This window comes from Bubalus bubalis, chromosome 10, assembly GCF_019923935.1.
Source record: "Bubalus bubalis isolate 160015118507 breed Murrah chromosome 10, NDDB_SH_1, whole genome shotgun sequence".
NCBI classification, from domain to species: Eukaryota; Metazoa; Chordata; class Mammalia; order Artiodactyla; family Bovidae; genus Bubalus; species Bubalus bubalis.
Genome location: NC_059166.1, coordinates 28,672,801 through 28,689,491, shown reverse-complemented (window position 1 = coordinate 28,689,491; position 16,691 = coordinate 28,672,801). Strand labels below are relative to the sequence as shown.

Sequence of the window (16,691 nt, the reverse complement as noted above, 5' to 3'; positions counted from 1 at the left end):
TTCAAGCTGATTTATAATAATGAAACATTGGAGAAAGCCTCTATAAACAAGTATAGAGAAAAGGAAAATTTTCATCTTATAAAAGAAATAAAAAATCCTGATTTTTCTCCTTCTAACATTCATTTTAAGGAGAAGCTAAAAATTGTTCTGACTTAAGCACTGAAAATTCACTGGCCCAGATGTTCTCCGTCCATATCCCACAGACCCTAGCTGACTGTGAATCAGCTGATGCCGGGAGTGAGGTTTGAGGATCTTAAAAATGTCTCATGGGTTGCCATGAACAACAACCATCATCTAGGATCATATTTCTGAAGGTTGCTGCTCCCATCAGTAGATCAGTTATCATCCACATATTCCTATTTGCTCTCAAAGAATCACAGATAATTAATAAAGGAAAGAACATTAAGATCATTTAATCCAACATTCTCATTTCATAGAGAAAGAAATAGGCTCAGAAGACCTGAACTCAGGTCATTCAGCTGGCATGGTAGAACTGGCACTGGCATATCCTGACTCCAGATACTACTCCCTCAGCCAGGGAATGGCTCTATGGCCCTGATCATAGCACTTAAGGAAGTATAGAGAAGCATAAAGAGACAGTCTCTGCTCTTGGAATTAAATTCTTAATTATGTAGTCTCTCTATCAGGAAACTCTGTGAGGGCAGGGGTTGAGTCTTCACTGATCATTAGGTATCAGTCAGTCAGGGTTCTCCAGAAAAAAAAAAAAAAAAATATATATATATATATAAACTTCAATAACCCTATGAATTAAAGAATTATTTCTAAAATATATACATTGTATATATATTGTACAGCATATATATACAAATACTATATTGTATATTGTATAACATACATTTACATATACGCATATAGGGAGACTGCAGTTCATGGGGTCGCAGAGTCAGACATGACTCAGAGACTGAACAATATACAGGGAGACGGAGTTCCTTCACTTTATGAAGTGGCTCATGTGATTGCTGGGGCTGCTATGTCTGAGATCATTAGGCCAGGCTGGAAACTCAGGAAGGATTTCTATGTTACAGTCCCAACGCAGAATGCTTTCTCTTAGAAATTTTAGGTTTTGCTCTTAAAGCCTTCACCTGATTAAACAAGGCCCACCTACCATGGAGAGTCATCTCCTCTACTTAAAGTCAACTGGCTGTAAATGTTAATGGTATCTACAAAAGGACTTCACAACAATCAGTTGGATGCAGTAGCTTCATGAAGCTGACACATAACATTAACTCTCCCACAGCTCCACCACCCAACCCATATATGCTTATTCCCACTACCTGGATTTCTCTGACCTCAGTTGATACTTGAGGTCACAGCTCCTTGCCACCCCTTGGTAGAGCTCTCCCTGGCTTCCCTAGCTAAATTTAATTACCTAAGTCAAACTCAAGCTACTCTGCTGTTTGGATTTCTTCAGACCTCTCATCTCTGTCTCCTTAATTTTTATGTTGTTTGCCTGCTTATATTCTGTCTTCTCCCTAAAATGAGGACAGAGAGCCTAAGTGGTCATGTGCATCACTTTATTCCCAGAAGCAGTTTATTCTAATATTAAAAACATAGGCACTGGAGATAGGTTACCTGAGTTTGAGTCCAACCTTGTCATTTAACAGCCGTGTGACTTTGGAAATTTACCCAACACTCTGGGTCTTGGATTTCTCATCCTTATAACTAGAATAATGATAATATTTATTTATCTCATAGGTTTGCTGCAGTGATTAAATGAGTTAGTAGATATAGTCAGGTAGAACTGTGCATGGTGCTTGATAAGTGCTATATGTACAATCTATGGATTATTTAGGAACTTAGTTAATATGCATTAAAAACAATGAGTGAATCAGTTGCAGAGCCTCTTGGCAACTGACTCACTCTTGCCTCTGCAGTATCAGATCCTGCTTTGCTCCATTCTAACTCTGTTCTCACAAAGGAATCCTACTCTCCAGCTGCACTGAAATGTCTCTCACATCCCCTCTGCTCTTTGGCTTCTGGAAATGCTGTTGCCTGTTGCCAAACCTCCTCCCCTAACAGTTCAGCTTGACATACCCCTACACAGGGTTAAATGTCCATGGGGATGGCGGTTGTATCCTCTAGCATAGTATTAGGACACTGCTTCACCATTTGCTTGATTAGTTTCCCCACTGAGCTATAAGATTTCTGAGTGCTGATAGCACATTTCTTATTCTCTACAGCACCCTCAGAACCTAGTACCATGCCCAGAGCCAAGCAAGTTTCACTGAATGAGTGAATGACTAGAGAAAAAATTTATAAAACCCCTGATGACCCCAAACAAGACATTGTTACAGAGGTGAAAACTGTTAGGAAGGGTTGGACAGGAGCCGTCTTATGTAGGTTACCTTCAATAGGGAATGGCCACCAAGAAGGAAAGGGAGAAGCTAAGAAACAGGTCACAAGGATATTCATAAAGATGCATGACAGCTCTTAGGAGCACTAACTTTTAGAGTAACACAGCAGAGTGTTCAACATGCAGCTGTACCATTTATTGACTGGGCATCCTTTTCAAGTTATTTAACCTAAACCTTTCTCTCCTCACCTGTAGAGGGGCACTATGACACTCTTGCCAGATTACCAAGACATCTACGAAATAGCCATCATGCTATTCATTAAATGGCAGCTACTATCCATACAACATACCAAAATGGAGCATCAGGGTAATAAAGCGACTCTATTCTCTTCATTTTATCTGATTAAATTATAAAGTTAATTTCCACTACAAAAAGTGCCTAGAAACAAAGTCATAAAAGCCCCTACTCCAGTGGAGCTACAGGTTTTTAAAACAGTAATAACATATCCAGACTTTAAAATCTGAATCAGACTTTGTGCTTTTGTAGCATATCTTTGTGAAATCTCATAGATGGAAGGGAAACTAAAGACCATTTAATGCAATGATGCATTCAAAGCTTAGATCTATCTCCTCTACAACATTTCTCATTCATTAGTTCAGAAAAATGTCCTTTATGCACCAATTATATTCCAGACACTATGTTGGGTGAGCAGGACCATCACAGTCCTGCCCTATAGAGTTAATATTCTTGTAAAAGAAAAGGACGAGCAAGTGGTTCCAGGTCAGGAGTGCTGTGAAGGGGCTGTACACTGGGCTATGAGAGCACATGGGAGGCTAAGTACCACTGATCCAGGCTGCGGGGGAAGCTGGGAAGTGAAGACTGGCTGTGAATAGGCAGGCAACTGGGGATAGGGTGGGACCAAGTGTTTCAGGCAAAGGGATTAGAATGTGTCTAGGCTTGGAGGTTTGAAAGAGCCTGAGTAAACTTGAAAGGCTTCTATTCAGACTTGAATCCATCTGCAAAATGTTTTTTTCAGGATGAGCAGGAAGTCCCTCCTTAAGAAGAGTTTCTACTCTCTTCTGTAGAAGACGCTGAATAGTAGGTACACGATGATGTAGAATATATAAGGTAATGGAATATAACAACGGACACTATCTCTACATTTTATAATCAGAAAGAAACTTGCTTCTCAGCCCAGATCAGTGGGGCACTAGAGAGTCATAAAACTTGAGAATTTCTGTCCATGATTATCAGTTTTGAGGTTGAGGAAATAGAGTGAAAAAATGAAAATATCATGATAACTCTAAGAGACCTGCATATGCACATATCTCTTTTCCCTCCAACACTCTACCACCTAAAAGAACAAGTGATAGAAATCTGGTAATATCAGCACTGATTTAAAAAAATCATTATTCTCATTGGCCTAGAATGTACTCAGTTTGGAGGCAAATATGACCCTTTTGCGAAAAATTTATTGTCCTTGGATTCATTTTACTAAGACATAATACTAAGTCACAGCAATAACAATATACCGGTAGTGACAAAGAAACAGACCAATATACCGATGACACTGAGTAGAAAGTTCAAAAAAAGACCAGTGAAAATATAGGAACTTGATACAGCATAAAGACGCCACCACAAAGCAAAAGGTAAAAGACAGACTGGGTAACAGACAATTCTGGGAAAATTGGGCACCCTCCATAGAAAAGAAACAAAAACACAAAATTAAAATATTAGGCGAAAACAGTTGTTATATCTAAAACTTTCAATATTTAAACTGTACAAGGAACCCTTGAAAAAAACAGATAACCTGATAGAAAAGTGAACAAAGAATACTGATTATATATATAACATATTATATATATATATAATCAATTAATTAATATATACAATCTCCAAGATTTGTGATCAATATTCTATATGAGTAAGTGAGTGAAAGTCACTTAGTCGTGTCCGACTCTTTGCAACCCCATGAACTATACAGTCCATGGAATTCTCCAGGCCAGAATACTGGAGTGGCTAGCCTTTCCCTTCTCCAGGGGATCTTCCCAACCCAGGGATCTTCCCCAACCCAGGATCTTCCCCAACCCAAGGATTGAACCCAGGTCTCCTGCATTGCAGGCAGATTCTTTACCAGCTAAGCCACCAGGGAAGCCCAGTATTCTATATATATGTGTGTGTGTATAATTTCCAAGATATGTAATCTATCTGTCTATCTATCTATCTATCTATCTATATATGAAAACTTCTTGAAGAGATTCAAGAGGAGACAAATAAGTAAAGATTTTCACGGCAGTGTTATCACATGTGATAGGGTGCTACAGGGAAGCTAAGTTTCATCCTAAGGGACATGAAGAATGAAATGTGATGGACACACAGTATGGAATACTCAGCAGAGTTGAAACTGGAGGACATTATACACATGCAACCAGCAGATAAATAAATCCTGGAGACGTAATACACAGCACAGTAACTGCAGACAACAAAACAGTATCTGAAACCTTAAACTTGCTAAATGACTAGATCTTAATTGTTCCCAATGTTGGAAGAACTGATAATTATGTGACAAGACAGAGGTTTAACTGTTTCTACAGTGGCAATCATAGAGCAATATAAACGCATCAGGAGAATACATGGTACACCTTGAACTTACATACAATATTATATGTCAAATATAATTCAATAAAAAAGGAGTGGAACAAGATTAACTTACAGCCAAATGAATTGGATCTTAAAACCTAATGCTGAGGGGGGAAAAAAGTAATAGAAGAAGGACTATAACACAGTTCACACATAAATTAAAAATGGGTACACATACAAAGAAGCATTGCTTGTTATAAAAGAATTCGGTACTTCATAAACATTTAAGATGAATATCATGTCCATGGGAAGAAGAAGAAGGGGAGTAGACAGTGGCCTTGTCCTGAAAAATGACAAAGGGCCAGTTGCTTGAAGAGTGTACTGGTCTCAACCCTCTGTCGGCAGAAACTTTTCACAGATCTCTTGCATTTCTTTCTCCGCATCTTGTGATCTGAGACACTGACAAACTTTGCTACCTCTGCAATGTTCTTGTGGGGATTAAAGAACCAGGGGAATCAATGTGAACATGATGTTCATGATACTTTCCACACAGTGAGAAATAAAGTTCCTTGTTTCGGACCCAGGAGTGTTGCGTCCTCTGCCAGCATCCACAAAACTGTGATAGCCTATCTTATTTGTTGGCAAGCAAGATAAAATCTCAGAATTTGTGTTTCTAACAAGGTCCTGGATGCTGCTGCTGCTGCTGGCCCAGGGAACTTATCCTGTAGGTCTGGGGATACCACTGATCTAGGACATACCAGGAAAGTTATATACCTTTCTGCGCCTCAGTTTGTGCCTTTGCAAACATGGAAATAGTAATAGCACCACCTGCGTAGGCTTTCAGTGGGAATTAAATGAGTTACTATTTGTTGAGTATTTAAAACCGTGACTGGCACATTTTAAGAACTTTCTGTTTTCTATAATTATTAATATAAACATTTCCCCTAAGTTAACATAAGCTAGCTAAGACATGCATACTTCTATCACCTGGAAAGGTATTCTCATGATGATGCTGCTTTTTGGAATTTAAAGTGCTTTCAAACATCTTTAGTTCTGGGATAGATACACTTCCATGTAGCTCCACCCACCCACTTTTTTTTTTTTTTCCTGTAACATAACACAGGCTGAGAGTGAAGGTATTAACAGACCTGCTCAGAATAACAGAAATTTGTTGAAGGAGCAGGCAGGTTGCATGTTCAAGGACTGAGTGAGAAGGCTAAGGGAATGTCAACCCCAGGCTCCCCTAAAGCAATGAAGTGGCCAAAGTAGTGGACAAATAGAGTGGAGGGATGAGCTGGAATGGAAAATAAAGTAGAGACTGGAAGCAGAGAGGTGGAAGAAGATAGACAGCCAGAGATGAGGAGATGACTGAGACTCTAGATAGAAGAATAGAGGAAGAAAAGAAAATTGAGGTGGAAGACAGAAGGAGAAAGAGAAGAATTCAGCTATAATCTTTTATCTCTCAGAAGTCAGCAAACACGGTCCTTTTTTTCTAAGAAGTATCTTCACCTATAGCATATATATGTGAGGCACAAACTATTAACAGTAACCTTTGATGTCACGTCACCAGCAAAAATGTTTTACCTTTTTTAAAAAGTGGCCACCATATTTCTTGCCTTACCTGCTCCACTTAAACTGTTTTATTCCTGCTTCGTAGATTCTATTTCCCATTTCTTTCTTTCAAGCTTAAAATGTAGAGAAACATCAAATGTTTCAGTGAACCTAATTCTAGTTTCAACTCTAGAAGATTCTTTTATATAACTGTATATATTTTAGATGAGCAAGCTTCACATAAAATCACAAAGGAAATACATTATAGAAGAAGAAAAGAATCCATTATGATCAAGTACAGAACTGTAAGAAAAGCCTGTCACTGCTCACCATCCACTTATATGCGTTCAGGGTCTACATAGTAGAGTTCATGGGACCCACATTTAGAAAAGTAGTATTTCCCTTCCTGCCTCTTCTGCCCTCTTCTTCCACCACCCAAGGACAAGTACCACATTTGCTGGGGTTTAAATAAAACCATTGTTTCCCAAAAAAGATAAATTCTTTCCATTTTAAATATATTCCAAGAAGTTTTTTTTACTGTTAGTAGTTTCCCTCAAGTTATACCTCCCTTGTATTTATTTAACTGAGATCTAATGTTACTGCATGTTTCTCAGTAGTTTCTATTTAAAAATTTGCCCTGATCAAAAATGATGAAAAGTTACTGATTGTAGTTAATATACTCTGTGATTCCACAGAGATCCAGTGTCTCAAGAGCCTGGAAAACAGCACTCTACAAGTGATGGAAATGCTTCATTTTTTAAGGGCAAAAAATGAAAGAAAAAAAAAATTTCCAAATCAAAATGTCCTTTGGGGAGGGGCATTAATACCTGAGCATAAGTTCTGCAAAGGGGAAAAATAGGACCTGCAGCACGTGGTTAGTCAGTATAATTTCTAAAACTACTTTATTCAACCTTGCAGTCTTATTTATTCATAATATAAAGCTAGCAAAAATTGGAAACAAATTGCCTCCTCTTCTTTTAGTATTCTCCATGGATTATTTAGCAAGAGGAATGGCTTCCTGTTTTTCATTTTTGTCTATTAGCTATGCAGTATTGCGGAGCAGTCAGGATTATAAGGACATCACTGATGAGAAAGGCAAAGATAGCCTTTTGTACGGGTTTTATTGAAAGGAGCAACACTATTTGAGCCCACAGGCCACACGGTCTGTCACTCTGTATGTAGAACCCATTTCTCACATAACTGGGGTGAACAGTCAACAGGACACAAAATCAAAAGTTCAGCATCACCTGGGGGTCAGGCTGACTTTAAATGATGGGTCTCTTTTCGATTCACTAGATTTTTTTTTCAGTTTTCAAAAGCAGAGAAAAGTATGTGTTTGTCACCATTTGATATGAAACAAAATTATGGGCACAATTTAAAGTCTTTGAGCTACCCTTCCTCGCCATGATTAGCTCCTGCACCACGCAGGGACCAGTCAACCATGGCAAGGAAAGAAGAGGTTGAGTTCTATCAACACATGACTCTTGAGTAATAGTAATCACTTAAGAATGACCTAAGTGTTTTTGAGATACCATCACTACCTCAAAAAGAGATGGTAAATGTGGGAAACTGTGTGGCTTGACACACTCTTTCTGTTATTGCCTAGTTCAGGCAAAGAACTAATTTTCAAAACAGATCGTCTCCACATCTTGATCATTTTCATGACCCCTCTCTCTAGATGCTACATTTCATCTTTCGGCAGTGTTCTATTTCAATGGTCCACAAAAGTTAAATGTACACCAAATTAAAATGAATATTTTCTCAATTAGTGTACAACATGCATATCTTCTTCCGTAAAGAAATGCTTTTAAAAATTGAATTTTTCTGCTTTCTGATGCCAATGTAACTGGATGATTGCTCAATGCTGCTTCAGCTTAAATAGGATTTTAAAACTTTTTTATTTTAGAAATATATTTAGCTGCATGCTGCAGTTGTCACCTTACAGACGTGAAAAAGTCACAGAGAATAATAACCCCAATCTGTCCCTTACATTTTGATTCTCTACTATGTCCTTTTTTTACTAGAACAATCAAATTTGTCTTCTTCTTTAAATCACTAATAGAGAAAAAATTGGAAAAAAATGACCAAACAAAAATATATTAAATGATGAAACAAACTGTAATTAATACAAAAGAAGATTGGATAAAAGAAATCTTTATCAGAGTCTCAAATAAAAGAGAAAGGAATTCGACATAGGAGGATGAGATGACAGAAGGGCCAACCATGCTTTGTTAAACTTTTGTCCAAGAACATTTGGCCTCAAATTAAAAGATTACCCGGGAAGCCCCAAAAGAGCTCACTCTGGGTTTTTCTGAGGATCTAGTGAAGGTTCAACTATTGTATGCTGAATCTTTGTGTTTTAGGTAGGGTTATTTATCGGGGATTTTGTTTTGTCTGGGTTTTTAATGGCCCAGCCCCAGCTGTACATTTAGGGGTAGACCACAGCTTCAATCAACAGAGGGTTTGTAGCAATCCTTTTGGAAGCTTCCCTCCCCCTGGGAGGATAGAGTAATTAACAGACCATTAAGTCAATTCTGCTTTATTGAGGGGGATACCGTGCAGGTCATTTCTTTGAAAACTTTTGTTCTTGAAGGAAATTACAGAATTGTTTTATGTTCAGAACACAGCCTGGTGAACTCGGGAGTGGAGAGACAAGTTTCTGTAGCTCAGGGACCCACAGAGGCAAGGAAAATAATGACTCTAATCTTATTAAAAAAAGATTTCTCCCAACCTCCCCCCACCCTGTTATTTATTTATTTATTTTCTTTTAAAAACCGGTTAAAAGAAAAAAAAAAAACGATTTGCTCATTTGGTAATAACTAATGGGGACATGAATTTTGGAGATGCCACAGATTGAAGCTTATCTCAATGTCAATAAATCTCTAAACAACTGCAATGAAGCAAAGTACTGCCACCATTGCTTCTTTTTATTTCCATATTAATCAAAGGCATCTGCTCCTGTTCCCTATCAGGACAGTGAGTTTTCCAGCATCTGAAAAAGCCTCTGGAAAGCAGGCTTGCAACACTCAGTGTTTTGTGCGGCCAGTGGAGGTTTTACCTTGGGACTCAGATGCCGTGCTTTCCCACTAGGGTCTGAGGACTCCAAGGGCAGGGGCCATTTCTTACGCATTTGAATGTCCTACTTCTCTAGCTGTTTTGTTCATTTTTTTTCTCCCGCGACCGTCACAGTGCATGGCACAACAAAAGCACTCAGAAAATGTTGATTGTTGAAGTGAAGGAAGATTAAGAGAAATACCAAAGGAAGTAACGTTAAGGCTTGCAACGAATCTTGTGAATTCCCTTGTCCCTTCACCAGAGTAGAAGGGAGGGAGAGGCAGTTAAGTAACCTGGAGAAGAGAGTCTTCATAGAGTATACTTGCTCCAATCTCCGTTTTCTCCAGTGGTGTTAAGAATCCTACCTGTGGCAGAGATGTGTTCTCGGCCCTTGAGCTCAGCAGCACGCAGGGGCGGTGGCGGGGGTTGGGGGCGGAGGGTGCGGGGTGGTTTCCCAGGCCCAAGGGGGATGAATGATTGACAGTCTGCATCTTACACGTAAACTGTGGCGCCCCCACAATCCGTTCCAGGCTTCCACACTCTGAAGTATCGGTTGAAGACCATAGAGAAAGACTGGCGCTGATCATGTCCTTGCCAGACAGAACCCCAGAACTTTCAGGGGCAGGTATTCCAAGTTGCTTCCCAGACCCTTCATTGCTATCCCGTCCCTCCCTGCCTTTCTCTGGCAGGAGACACCCAACCACTCGGCTTTCATCCGAGCCCCAGGACACCGCAGCAAAATCCAGCCCGCTCCCTACCACCACTGCCCCCGGCCCCAGCCAGTTGAGCACTCAGATCTGCGCACACTTCCCTCTCCACGCCCTAGACCCCAGCACATCCGGATCCTGTTCCCCCAGGACTTGTCGAATTCCCGGGGGAGTGTTGAACTTCCGGTCTCGAGTGCTGGCTGCAGGGTACCGTGTTCACTTTGGAGCCTGGGACATGGGCAGGGTTGGGTTAGGTGTGTCTCCGCGCCAGCGCCAGATTCGGCCTCGGGGAGGGAGGCAGCCCGGGCCGCCCTGGCCGCCTCGGACAGATCTCCTAAACAAAGTTGACCCAGTGTCCGCGCGCCTATAGGTCGCAGGGAACAGAGATCAAAAAGCTCGGCCTCGGTTGGGATTGTGACTGTTGCATTTTCTTCCACTCACTTTCCACAAACGCTTTGGTATTTCGAGGCTCTTTGCAACTGTCTGCGCAGTCTGGCGCCTTGCTCCACGACGTCCCTCTCCCGCGCATCTTTCTTTTGTCTTCTGCCCCCGGCCTCACTGGGCCTGCGGAGCGGGAGGAGAGGAGTCGGGGGTCGGGTCGCGGAGACCGAGGTTTCCCAGGGGACGCAGCCCCGCCCCCCAGGACCCCCGGTTCCGCACCAACCAGCTCCGCGTTAGACTCCAGGGACAGAGACGAGGTGCGGGGCCAGTTTCTGCGGCGCGGGGCCCAGACGCGAGCCTGGAATCACGCTCCCAGCCGCCGAGTGCAGAGCGTGGAGGGAGGAGCTGCCCACCCAGCGGGCTGGCGACAAAATCGGGGGAGGGGGGTGGGAAGGTGGTCTGGAAGGATTAGGTCCCGGGACTCCTAGGTGGCCTCGGCGATCGCTCTTCCCCGCGACTGACCTGTTCTTCCCCTCTTAGTTCCCCGAATCCCTCCTTCTCCGGCCCCATTGAAGGGAAGATTTCAATGAAAACGGACACAACTAAAAAGAGAGTGCAGAGCCGAACCTTCGGGGTTTGACTCCTCTCGGCTATTTATAAGGAAATGGGTACACGCGCGGCTCTGAGATTCTGAAGGGGTTGGAAAGGAAAGCAAGTTTGCCTAGAGGCGGGCGGAAGATGCAGGTGCCCCCCCTCCCACCCCCGCCGCGACCCCTTCCCTGGCCCATTTCTTTCCAAAGACACTGCCAACGCCTTTCAGCTGTGGCACCTCCTCTTGCCTAGCTTCCTGAGCCTTAGGAGCCTGGACCCGCCAGTCTCTGGGGACTCGGTTCTTTGATCACGGAGGCTCCGCGGAGCCCCAGCCTCAAGGCCTGGCCAGGTCCCCAAAGGCACAGAGGGGCTGGGGGAGCATCTTCTGGGAGGGCAGGGGGCGTAGCCGTCTGGGCGCGCGGGCTTGACAACCCATCTTGAACATGCGCTGCGGGACAGGACGCGGAGAGAGAGGCCCGAAGTCTCTAGAAGGAAGAAAAGAGCAGTTAAATCTTGTTAGCTGAGCGAGGTGCTCAGAGTACCCATCGTCCTCCCTGGGGAAAGGAGCTTTTGCAATTTCTGCAAAGGGTACCAGAGGAGGCGGTGTAACTGCTCGACCCAGGAGCTTGGAAAAGCTTGAGGCAACACAAGGCCTCCGCCTGCAGGAGTAAGGGAACTTTGGACTTCGCGGACCAACTCCGGTCTCTCCTCCCCGCTCTTTTTGAGGGTTGTAGATCCAAGACCCTTTAAAGAGGGTCTTTAGGAACAAAGATTTAGCAGATCCTGCCAACTGCCTGTCGGTTTTCCTTTTCTAAGTGTGACTTTCTCCCTGCCTTAAAGACGGGTCACTAGCTTAAAAGGCATCCTGAGGATTCTAGCCCTGGTTTCTCTAAATACCTTAGCCCACTAGGTTTTCACCATTGTTTTAAATGTAGAGCAACGTTTTCTGTGGAATGAAGGGATCCTTGTAATTCTAGATTGAATTCAAAACTGCTTAAACTTAAGAACTTTTGAGAAGGTGACAAATTGTAGTGAAAAGAAAATCAGGCCAAGAATTCATTCTTATTTTTGTGGCCATGTACTCTTCTTTCTCGCATCAGTAAATCGAGAATTTAACGGATAATGCCAGTTAGAATCGCCTGCAAACCAGCCTGCACCTGGCTAAGTCCCTTCCCAGTGGAGGCAAGTCGGGCAGGATGGAGGGGCTGCTCCATCCTCAATAAATCTAGAAACTCCAGATTTATCTGGCTCCCACTTTGTCTTTCTCCCATCCTTTTCTTAAAGGAATACTTTCTCCTAGTCTCTAGGTCTGAGGAGTTTGTGTGACCCAGAAAAGAGACAGATCAGTCCAGAGGATCTCCTCAACACTAGAAACAGTGTCTCTTCTCTTCAGTGCCCAATTCTAAAGAAGGAATGAAGCCTACCACCCTGCCGGTGGTCAGGCCTCTTGTCTTTCCCCAGACTCATGCCTTTAAAAACAGGACTCAAAAGAAGCCAGTGACTCAGGGAATGTCGTTTTCCTGATTGATGAAACTTCTCCCTCCTCTCTCTTTTCTAAATAATAAACTCACAGGGAAAGGCTGGAGGGCTGCCTTGTGTTGGTTTCAAATAAATCCTCAAAAGCTCTTTCCTCACCCAGAGAAATGAATCACCCTTGGGAAACAGACGGTTATTCCCCCATTTATCTGCCTAAAACCAGAGGAAATAAGCACTCTCCACTGTAGACCCTCACTTAGATCTTTCTCCCTGGCAGTGGGGGAGCTGAGGGTAAAAAGAGATGAAGGAGAATGAGTTAAATAGACCCAGGACCCACAGAGGTGTGCTCCCAGGGAGGGGCAGTGGGACCCAGGAAGGAAGTGGCAGATGCTTCCTAGATGGGATGTCTATGCTGGATCCTGGAGAGAGACAGCTCTATGGAGAGAAACCACCTGCCTCCCCCTCTTGAAGCAGAACTAGGTCTCAGCCAACAGGGAAGTGATAATACAGCTAAGCTTGAGACAGATTCTGGGGTGGTACATTGCAATCAGGTTTCTATTATCCTTGATGGGGAACAGAGGCACATGCTGTTCAGATTATCATCCCTAGAACTTTATTTCCTGTCCTCTATAAACAAGTAAACAAAACTTTCTTGCTGGATTATTTTTGCTTATACAAACTATCTGGAAATGTTATGGGGTGGCAAGAGAGATAAGTAATTGATTAAAATAATCCATTTTAGCCATTATTTATGTAGAAGACTTTTCTTTCTTTCTCTCCTTGCCCCTACCCAATAACACTTCCAAATAATTTGTATTCAACTAATGAGATCTGCAATCTTCTAAGGGAGGAAAGAAGAGAAAGTTCCCACTACACATCTGCAGATGCTGAGACTTGGGTGGTCACTGGCCTCACTCCAGGCTCACCTTAGAAAGCAGAGGGGCCTTCCTTACCTCCAAGGAATCTGCTACCAAGAGGCTGGTGGGGAGCTGAGATTTCGATTATTTTTTTAAGATTACTTTTCTTTGATTTTAAAAACATATACTGGATTGAATTTTGCTTGATTTTTTAAAAAGCCACACAGACAATTGAAAGTGAAAAGAAGTTAACTTACTGTTTCATTCTCATCTGTTGCCAACACAGCCAGTTCAGTCACAACTCTGCCTCTCATTTCTTGTCACTCTGGGTTTCCAGATCACTTGAAATAAAAAATCTCAATTGCTGAGTTCATGAAGGTCTGATTATTGCATAAAAAAGTTGAAATATCACAAGCCTACCAATGTGGACAAGGCCCCCCCACCTGAAGGACATTTAATTGTAATAATTAACACCAATGTGTCTGACCTCTTTACCTTTAAATGATCAGGAAAAACAGCTTTGTGTTAGCCCACCCACCCAGATCTCTCCCCTACTTCTGCTACACTTTACTGAGTACACATGTTCCCTACCCACTACCCCCATCTTCAAAAATTTTAGGCAAAGGCAAAGCCAGGATTTAAAGATTCTTTTTTATTTGAAATCTCATCCAGAAACACTGGTTATTAATAAATATATCATAGTTATCAAGAATATATAAAAAATAAAGACAGGTCTTGTCTTTGAAGCCCTAACAAAATATTTCAAGCAAATGTTCAGGAAAATAAAACCAGCACCCCTCCCCAAACCACAGGAAGTTTTCAAAGCTGACGATGGAGAGAGCGACCCCGCATGCAGAATAACTGAGCAAGGGGGGTGGGGTGGGGGTGGGGCAAGCTAGTAAAGGGAGCTCAAGCTCTTGCAATCACCGGCCCCTGAAACAGCCCAGGAAAGTTGGGAATGAAGTTTGAAAGCGGGTGGGGGTGGGGGAGAAGCGCGTGTGCGTGAGTTTGGGTCTTTGCACTCTGCCCCCTTGTTCATTTCCTACAACCACAGACAGATGTATGGAGTACTTCGGAGAATTCACTAATAAATCCTTGTTACAAGGAAAATGGCACCATGGCCTGCACAACATGTTTAGAAGAGATTCATTTAGAAGCGTGCATGCATTCTTTCGACCTACACTGCGTCTTAAGGAAAACCCACAGAAGAGTTATCATGCCCTCCTGGACCGGAGTTGAAATTCAAAACTTGGGTCTTGAGATACATTTTGTCTCTGAGATACATTTTTTTTCTCTCTCTCTCTCTCTTCTCTCTCTCCCTCTGTCTTTCCCTCTTATCTCTTTCCCCCCCTCTCTCTCCCTACATTGTCTCTAGAAAATCAACTGTCAAGCGGATAGACAGTCATAACTGCACCCATCTCAAGGAAATATTTACATTTGTTTCTCACAAAAGGGATGGTTGTCTTTTCCAAGGTAAGAACGCAGAGCCAGAGAGAGCCAACTCTAAAGTCCCTTCGCCAAGTGTTTAACTACACCGATCCTGTCTTTATACAATAAATGCAGTCTTGACAAGAGCCTATGGCAGTGAGAAAAAGTGGCGCGGCATGGAGAAAAGAAGCATGCATGCAAGACACACGACGTCTGATTCGAGTCCCCCTTCGTTACCACCTAGAAATTGCAGTTTGGTCTTAGTTCTGTTCCTCCGGGGGTCAAGTAGGATCTGAGATCTCTTAGGCAGTGTGGGAGGCCACTGGGGGGGTCCCACCGCCGTCCACCCTCCCACAGGCCACGCGCCCAGCTCCCCCTTCCTTCTGGGCCCGGCACCTCGACCCGACCCCTCCCGCCCGCCGCTCTCCCCTCAACCTCCGCAGCCGGGCCGGCCCGCTGCTCACTTGAGCAAGTCCTTGGACTCGGCAGACAGCCTGGCCATGTTGGCGGTGGACAGAGCGGACAGGTGCGGCGGCGGCGGCATCTGGCATATGGTGCAGGGGCAGGGCAGCCCGGCCCAGTGCTGGAAGCCGCTGCCCAGCTGCAGCGCGGGAGGCGTGGACGGCGCCTTGAGCAGCGAGTGGGGAGGCCGGATGGTGCCGATGGCGGGCAGCGAGGCAGCGGACAGAGGGGACGAGGCGTTGCCAGAGGAGAGCGCGCCGCCCAGGATGGGATGCACCGGGTGCACGGCGTTGGCGGCGTGCGCTGGGTGGCCGGCCGAGTGGCCCACGGTCCCGCAGTGGAAGGCCGAGTGGTGGCCCCCGTAGATCTCACCAACCAACCTCTTCATCTCCTCCAAGGAGCTGGTGAGCATGAGGATGTAGTTTCTGGCCAGTAGGAGAGTGGCGATCTTGGAGAGTTTGCGCACCGAGGGCCCGTGTGCGTATGGCATGACCTCGCGCAGCCCGTCCATGGCTAGGTTCAGGTCGTGCATCCGCTTGCGCTCGCGTCCGTTGATCTTCAGTCTCAACTGCTGGAGGTCCTGCTCCGACAGCTGCTTCTTGATTTTGTACTTGCTGCTCTCGCCCGCGGCCTTGGCGCCGGCCCGCGAGAGGCTCTCCCCTGGCATCTTCTGCACTATGTCGCCCTGCGTGGACGAGACCGAGTTGAGGCGGCTCTCCTGGTGGTGGTGATGGCGGTGGTGGTGGTCCCTCAGATACATCTCATCCATGTCCGGAGATGAAGCTCTGCTGGAGACAGAGCTTGAATCAGAATTCATTTTATTATAAGGGATTCGGCCCTACCGTGGGGAAGCTTTAGGCGGGAAATTAGAGAAAATCTTGAATGAAAAAAAAGAAAAAAGCTGCAGAGCCCAGCAACCCACTTCTCAGCGGCAAGACGTGAAAAGAAAAGCTGAGGCAGTGCCTTTCCCCGCCTTTCTCCCTCCCTTCTCCCTTCTTTCTGGTTTGGCTCTTTCCTGGACAGCTCGTTGGTGTGTGCTTGAACTAACCTCACGCTGAAAAAGAGGGGCTTTTATAGAGCTGCGCCGGAGAAAAGAGACAAAAGGAACCCTCCTATCTATCCTGGGCTGGTTAGGATGACGTGCCATCATTCAGGGCGGTGCGCTTTGCTGTCCCATTTAGCAAGGATTCCTATTCATATTCATTGTGGGGCCGCCCTGGGACACCTCTGCTCAGAACTGCTAGGAGCCCCCAGGCACAAAACCCTCTGATTGACACACTCACCACTCC

General features: G+C 44.2%; 1 protein-coding gene and 1 pseudogene across 1 annotated transcript; both read right to left on the bottom strand.

The window, feature by feature from the left end:
• The window catches only part of LOC102410799, a 34,237-nt pseudogene extending 24,150 nt beyond the window's left edge, over window positions 1–10,087 (bottom strand).
• Window positions 10,088–14,247: 4,160 nt separating this feature from the next.
• OLIG3 (oligodendrocyte transcription factor 3) lies at window positions 14,248–16,219 on the bottom strand. The gene has a single exon (XM_006074680.3). The coding sequence runs from the start codon at window positions 16,217–16,219 to the stop codon at window positions 15,401–15,403; it is 819 nt and encodes a 272-aa protein (XP_006074742.1). The 3' UTR covers window positions 14,248–15,400.
• Window positions 16,220–16,691: the final 472 nt, after the last annotated feature.